The following is an 8,054-nucleotide window of genomic DNA, read 5'->3' on the forward strand; positions in this document are numbered from 1 at the left end:
GTGTGTCCTCCGAGGTCTGTGTAATGGTACAGTCAAGCTGTCCACTGCATGGTGGTATTTCACCAGCAAAAAGATGGGTTATGCCATTGTCCAGTTTACCAAGTCATCTTGGAACATTATTTTTCTCTTGTAACAGTAGCTGTTTATAGAACTGGGAATAATGTAATAATTTACTTAATCAAATAGTTTATTATTATCTTTAGCTGTTCAGTCTGGTATTCCCACAGGTGGTATTATTAGTCTTTTTTTATACAGTTTAGAAGGTGTTTATTCCCATTTTCACCTTCCATCCTTGAACTAGTCATAGTGATATGATGATGTTTCAGTCTTGATCAAGTCAAGCTAGCATAGTACTCCAGGGCTTTCTAAGAGAACTCCCTGCTTCTCGCTTAGGTAGAGTTGCACAGGACCTGTAGTGTAAATGAGCTGCTGGCATACAACTTTAAAACCCACACCAAGTCACTGCTGTGATGTTAGCCAAAATAATGTTAGTGGGTTTGAGTTCCAGCTCATATCAGCTGTCCAATATTTACTTTTGCTAAAAGGGATCCTGCAGTAGAAGATTTGTTACTGGAACAGCAAATTCTGATGCAAATGTTTAAAGAGCTTGTTAAATTTTATATTATGAATGTCACACAGGGGTCACATAAATAAAATACCCATTTTTGTTTGGCAAAAAAATTTTAATATCGAAAGTTGGTATCATTAATTACTGAAGCAAAGAGGAAATGCCATCTGGTTTTAGTTTTAGTCTGGCTCCTTGTCATATTATGGGTACAACCCAGCAAAGTGTGTCTTTGTTCATTGTCAAAACTGTGTGTGTAAAGACTGAATGGACAAGGGCGGCAGAAATCCTTCCCCAGTAAAAAAGGTGATCATTACGATAAGAGGTTTTGATGAGGAAGTGTAAAAATGCTTGATCTTAAATTGTTTCTGGGATTGTGGTTTTGTAACATTAACCCCAAAGGGGATACATAATTTAGGAACACACAAAATCCATTACAGTATTTTTGTTTCAAAAGTGCCAGTGTAGAGATGTTTCTTTTGACATTAACTATAAACACATTTATTCCTTCAGAACAAGTCAAATGCACCAAGCGAGAGCAACCTTACCCTGCTCTGCAGCAGCGCCCATGATCAAGCAGAGTGGAACCTCGGTCAGGATGACAGTGTCCTCCATGGGAAGCAACTCCCTCCATCACCAAGGAAGCAAGTTTCTTCTGGTGGCCATAGAGAATCTCTCTCAAGGCTGGAAGAAGAACGTAGTGACAATACCTTTATTGCTGACAAAATGGACACCCCTAGTATGACATTCCTATCTCCAGTACGATCAAGTGTCCAATTTTCTTCTCCAGAAAATTTCAAAGCAGGCTATTCTTCCTGTAAGGATGCAAAGCAGAATGTAACACTAAGTGATACCTCAGAAGATCATCTCCCAGGAGGTCCTGCTCAACATCCATCCATTCTGGTCCCTTGGGAGAAAGATAGGAAGAAAGGAAATGAAACTCCAGAAGAGGGTGGACTACTTCAAGAAGTGGTGTCATTATGTAAACTGAGTTCTGCTTTTAACTATGGTTTAAATATTTCAAAGGATAGCCTATCCAGCAGTAGCAGTGGGAATAAAACGTAAGAAAACTATGAGAAGAAAAACTTGACTCCCATCAGAAATTAAAGGGTGACTACTCAGGACTCCATATAACGTGATAACCAAAAGATGAAAAAGGAATAAGAGGTCTTCAATTATAAAAATAATTCTCTTCAGTTGAGTATGCATTTTCTGCCATTGGGACATCCGCTTCTATGTTTACGGAGTTCGTTTGTTGGCTGTAGCTAGGTCCACAAAATGGAACTAAATATGAATGCACTCTCAAATCAGGTACTAGTTTAGTCTGTGTTAAAAATACAGCAGGTGTGTGGTGCTTCCTAGCATTTGCTTCCTCTAAGCAGCAGGAAAGGTACACCTTACAGGTGACCTAGTTTTGAAGGTACTATATTAATCCCATTAAGCATGAAATGAACAAAGCAATCTGCTTTCTCCGAAATGTACAAATGTTATTATTTGTAATGAGTAATAATTGCCTTAACCTTTTGAGAAGAGGTTTAACTGTCTTAGAAGATGAATGCAAATCTACAAAACAGCAATAATGATTTTCCATGGCAAGAATTTGCTTCAGCAAAGGGGGAGGGAAGGAGACTTTTTTTTAGATTAAGGAATTTCCTGTGAATATAACTTGGAACTTACTCGAAACTAAAACTGTGGCCCTGCCTTCCAGACTTTGAAAAAGTAGCGCATGCTTTTCTCTCTTCTGTAAAATGCAAGAAGTGCTGAATCATAATGTGACATTTATTAACTTCTGTTTACAACTAAGACACTTTAAAGACATATTATCTAATTTCCCTAGGCAGATTATTTCACCTAAAAATTCTAGAAAAAGAAGTAGAACTGATAGATTATTTTTTATTTTCTACAGTTTATTAGTGTTTGAAAATGTATTTGTGCCTCTTCTGAACTATTTTCTTTCCACTTTTTGTAGCTACCTTTTTGAAGACAGATTGAATTACTGTTACTTAGAAGTCATATTTAGTTAAATTATTAGTCATGACTGAAAATTACTTGTAACACTAGAAAACTAAAATTGCAGATGCAGCTTGAGACTGCATAGATCCAATTCTCTTTTTAGCCAATTTGAACAACCAAAAATCTCTTTCTAAAGTCAGTGAAGGAAAATAAATGGACTTGATGTATATTGTATTGAGAACAAGCATTTGCCCTCTTTCTGGCAGTGTTCCTGAGGAATATTTGGATATTTGAAGTCTGAAAATTCTTGCTGTCGTATGGAACAGCTCTTTACTTTTCTAAAATTTATTTCATTTTCCTGCCCTTTTCTTTTTCCACCTCTCCACCTTATCATGCATGCATTGTCCTCAAAATAGCTCAGGACAGGAAACGCATTAAGTAAGTTTCAGCAGATTGGAATTGTTGACTTTGAAGGATAATTGTGGTGCAGTTGGCAGAAGTAATACATGGGCATAAAATGAACTATACCCGAGAAGAATGCTCTTCTGCACTTCTATACCTTTTTTCTTTCCTTTCCTCTTCAGCATGAATTGTTAGTCTTAATCTCAGTGTAGGCCTGAATGAGCACGTTCATGAGGTCAACATTTGGATCAGATTGTGCTTTCATCTCTTAAGAGTACTTTGTAGCAAAATTTAGCATCAGTTGCGACACTGAGATTTATGAATGAATTTTCCTTCTAGCTAACACAAATGGAAAGGGTGATTTTGGCTGCTTTATTACAAGGCAGCTGACCTAAGAGAGTGGATCCATATTATTACTGAGGTGATGTTTGATGCTTTACCAAAGAGTTGCAGTAAACTGAGATTTTGGCCTTGTTAATGCAAAAGTTTCAGCTTCTTTCAGAATGGGAAGAGTTGGGCCAGGACTTGTCATTGAGGTTAAGCCTCCACAATTGTTTTTTTAATCAGTGCAATAAAGGTAAAATGTGGTGAAATTGCAAATCTTACGGAAATATCTGTGTCTGATTAGAGCATGAACATTCCTGAGAACATCTGCAATCTACATTTCTGGACCATCTCAGTATTCCAGAGTTAAAGACTGTAAGGCCAGAGGTCTACACCGCAACGTATTTATCTATCCTAACATGGTATGTTGTGGATTTTTTTTTTACTAAGATAAAAATATTATTTGGCAAAATATTTTGCACTGTTAAAAATCAAAAGTATCATTAAAATGATTTAAAATCTTACTGTAAACTTTCCAGGAGGGACAGATCAAGTAACTCAGGTGCTGTTTAGATGAAAAAGCTGCAAGGCAACCCCATGGAAACTTGTTTAGGGTTGGTATTAATGACTCTGTAGAGGACATTCTTCTTCCTTGCTGGTACTAAACATTACACAAATGTGGTGCTGCCAAGCATGTCTAAGAGAAGACAGCCAATATAGGGGGTTTGTTCTTGTAACTTTTCTCACTTTTCTCATTCATATCCTTGCATTTTGTTGATGAGAATTTCAAGAGTCAGCTTGGTTTGGTTTTCTTCATTTATTAAAGATAATAAATGGTATTAGTCTTAAGCAGAAAAATAGAAAAAAAATGGAATATTGCCATCATTACTTTCAAAACCATCAAACATGCAAGTCCAGGAATGCTGCCAGAAAATGGTTTTCAAAAATGCTTCTCTGACAGAATAAATCTTACTGGCTTTACGTGAGAGTTAGGCACAGAACTCCTATTACCACATAGATTGCCCCATTCTCACCTTTGTGGGAAAAATATGGAAGCCGTGAGGCTGCTAATACTCTTATAGTTATGATAAGGGTCATCAAATTGGAAGTTTGATAGTGGAATGTTTCAAAATCAAGGCATTGTAGTAACAATTCACCATTTCAGTGAGTGAAAACGCAGGCTGAAAAGAAGTAAACAGATGAACTAAGGGATGGAAGATAAAATGCAACTTACAATTATTTTTATTTCAGTCAAAATGTCAGTTACTGTTCTTATGCCACATCGTTCCTTTCCTATTTAAAAAACATATAGTGTTTACAGTGATTACATTGTTTTTTTTTTTTTTTGCTTTTGAACCTTGTATGGGTTAAAAAATAACTCAGTCTTATATCTGTGTAGAAGTTCACTGTAGGTACATTTTTAATCTGTAATATTACAGAATATTTTCCATTTACTATCAGTGATCTTTTAAAAAGGCTAATGTTTGTGCCTTATTTAAACATAATTACCAGTTACCAAATAGTTGAGTCCAAATTGATATTTCCGGTTCAACACTGTTGTTTGCTGTCCCTGTGATAATATAAAACTGTTTATTGGCTACATATACAGTATTACCGTATTGGGTTCTATATTAAGATAAGTTGTCCTGATCCAGTGCTTTTTACAGATTTTATAATTGTATGCATTTTATTTGTGGAAATCCTTCTAAAGTCTTTAAAAATCATCAACATTCATCACCAGCTACTGGTGAGAACTGAATTCTGCTTAGTCAGAGCTCCTGTGGTCTTGAGAGACATCTCTTTTCTTCAACATCTCAAAAACCTTCCTATTTCTCCTTCTTAAGGGAGATATCGGATTATTTGATTAAGCTTTGTAATCTGTTACTTAAACATAGGAACAAACGTCTGATGTAGAAGGGCAGGCTAGGACTTGAATTTAATATCTTCGAGTTTGTTTTGCATAGATGTCTGCCTGAAATGAGCTGTATCACTCAGCTGGTTTGGGAGGAGAAAAATAAGGGCAGTAGAAAGAGAAAGGGATTCCTGGGTTGTTCCAGTGGTGTGTGGTGACGCAGAGTCTGAGAGTCTTCAACAAGAATAATAACTTTGAGGAAATCCAGATTTCAGGATATTGTTTAATGTTCTAGCTCTGTTGTAGCGATTCCAACCCAGCTGTGTAGGCAAAAGTAATATTGCCTATGCAATTAACCCCCTGTGGGATTTGCAGAACGAATAATACATTGTCAAAGGGAAAGCCTTCCAATCCCTCTGTAGAGAGATGCAACATGTGAAAAACAGCATAGCTATTCAGGGAAGGACTACTGCAGGTGCGAAGGTGATCCCTACCCACCCTCTATGCATGCAGAGGGCAGTATGCGTAGAATAGGCAGTGGTTTGCTCTTCCATCCCACGTATTTGGGTGTCATGTAGCTCTGAAAAATAGTCTTGTTCTGAAGGAAAAATGTAGTTGTAGAAGTTGTTATAGAATGTGTTGACTGAACCCTTCATTGTCATTTAGCATTTCAGTGATGCTGCTGCTGTTGGGGTGGGGTCATCGGAAACCCACTGGCCGAAGTCCCCTCTGAGGCATTGTAACACAGACTTCAGCCGCAGTTTTAAACACATGCTGGGTAGTCTTGAAAACCCCACCCAAACTATTAGAGGAGCGGTGTAGATTTCAAAAATCTGTTTTAGATGTCTTTTCAGGTTTTAGTATGAGCTAGTTTACAACCTTGTGTTTTTGTAAACGATGTAAAGTCTAGGCAAAAGAACAGTGAAGCCAGGTTTTTAAAACGGCTTGTTTCTCCACCTACAACCAATCACATTCAGTCCTACAGAACAATCTTTCATTGGTGCAGCTGTCTAATGGAATTGCTAGGAATGTCTAAAGTCTTTTCTCTATGCATGTAATTAATAGAAGAAACATTTCATGCAATAATCAAAGTGCCAGCATGAGGTCCTTTTGCAAATGTGCCCGCTGTGTAATGCTGACTGTAGTAACCTGTCTAGCAGAAAGGAGCCTAATAACCACTGACCTCCTTGATGCCACTGGGAGAGGTCAGCAGTGGTTTTTATTTCCAAGGGAGTTAACATCTTCTCTCTTGGCACCAGGCTTTAATCCAGTTGTTGTGAGAATCCAGCCGGCATATTCCTAATAGCCTGAAATTTCAGGCTCAACAAATGTGGCTAATAAAATTCCTCAAGGCAAGCAGCTTCCTTATTGCAAAGCTCAGGATGGTGAAGGCTGTCTGTTGCAATGGTATCGTGGTGAATCTTTGGAAAGTGAATATAGAAATAAATGCACCAGCAAAACCAGTATGAGTGGTTATGCGATGTGTGTTCGGTAACTTTTTTTGCTGCTAGTAGATATGTATGTCTTTGCAAAGCATTGTTTACCTGTTAACAGAATCTGGGCTGAATAGAATGTGTCCTCATCTTCCCCCCAGGGGCATGGACCACAGCTGGTCTAGAATTCATGATCCTCAGGGTGACTGAAAATAAAGGAATGGAAAAGGGATAATAGTTTTTTTGTGCAAAACTTTCCTTGATTTGCTTTGTAATGTGTGTGTTAGAGTTTTAGTCAGTGGCCAGTTGGAAGTAGTTGATAGGTCTTTCCTGGAAGCTGCTAAACTTCTTTTATTTAGTAGAGTTGCCTGATGAGCCCACAGCCACCTTAATCAAGAGGCCGTCCACTATCCATGTACTTGGCAGGGCTGTTGCTGTTTTCTGCTGGATTAGAGTATGAAGCAGGTAACGCAGTTGGAAGATACTCCAAGGTTTACTGTAGTAAAGGGTACTCAAATTAACTTGTACTATTATTTAGATCAATACTAATGACATTTGTAGTTATAGTCCAGTAACAGTATTAGCATTTGAAAAATAAATTGATTTCAAGTACGTTGACATTTGTCACGGTTCTATGTGAATTGACATTCTGTTTCTGTTAAAAATAAGGGAGCTACTTGGTTGTTTAGGGGGAAATGTGTTGACTTTGAAATCTTCAGTGAATTTTGTGCAATATTTCTCTTTGTTTCAAAGTAATGTGGTAGTGCACATCTGCTTTTCAGGCAGATCCTTGAAATGGTATTTTTCAAAAATGTGTAAAATCGCATGTAGCTTTGAAATATGGTTGTATGATAAAAAGAATGAAGAATATATTCTAATGTGGCAAATGTATATTTCCAATGACTGAATATGATTATGGATCTCACATTCTATGGAAATAAATAAGGCCTAAGCCAATGTTCCCATACCAGTAGTTCTAGGTAATTCTCAAAACTATAACCTGGTTAAATTGAAGTAAGGTTAAATATTAAAATTTATGATTTTTAGTTTCAAATTTGATAGTTGTTTAATAAAAAGATGAGGAGTTAAGCATTGCTTTTCAGTATCGCCTTTGAGGTGAGAGTTCATGGTGATGACCCTATGTATTAAGAATTTAGTTTGTGACATCCCTAATTATCATAAGTCATTACTTAAAATGTCTACTAATGTTGTTGCCAGTATCCTTTTTATTTTTTGTAAATTAATTTCTTTGTATATTGATGTACATTTTGTTTCAGCCTTTGGTTTTTTCCCTTGAGAACTTCTTTAATATACTTGAATGAGGCAATAAAGCACTGTGGAACAGCTAGTCTTGGTGCGGCTCATGCACAGGCACATCACATCTGTTATTTCACAGTTTTTGAAGAGGAAGAGAAATTTAAAATGCTTACATGTTTAACTGACAATTTCTGTTTGTTGTTTTTAGATCTGTGTCAGATACGACGAGAAATGCCTCAACTCAGAACAAAGCAGTGTTATGTATCCC

General features: G+C 37.0%; 1 protein-coding gene across 1 annotated transcript in view; it reads left to right on the plus strand.

The window, feature by feature from the left end:
• Positions 1-7,761, plus strand: part of DENND1B (DENN domain containing 1B) — a 162,019-nt gene extending 154,258 nt beyond the window's left edge. The window contains exon 23 of the mRNA XM_054072749.1: positions 1,079-7,761. Within this exon, the coding sequence (XP_053928724.1) occupies positions 1,079-1,630 (552 nt within the window). The 3' untranslated portion in view covers positions 1,631-7,761. The remainder of the gene's footprint in view (positions 1-1,078) is intronic.
• The last annotated feature ends 293 nt before the right edge of the window (positions 7,762-8,054 follow it).

This window comes from Cuculus canorus, chromosome 8 (assembly GCF_017976375.1).
Source record: "Cuculus canorus isolate bCucCan1 chromosome 8, bCucCan1.pri, whole genome shotgun sequence".
NCBI classification, from domain to species: domain Eukaryota; kingdom Metazoa; phylum Chordata; class Aves; order Cuculiformes; family Cuculidae; genus Cuculus; species Cuculus canorus.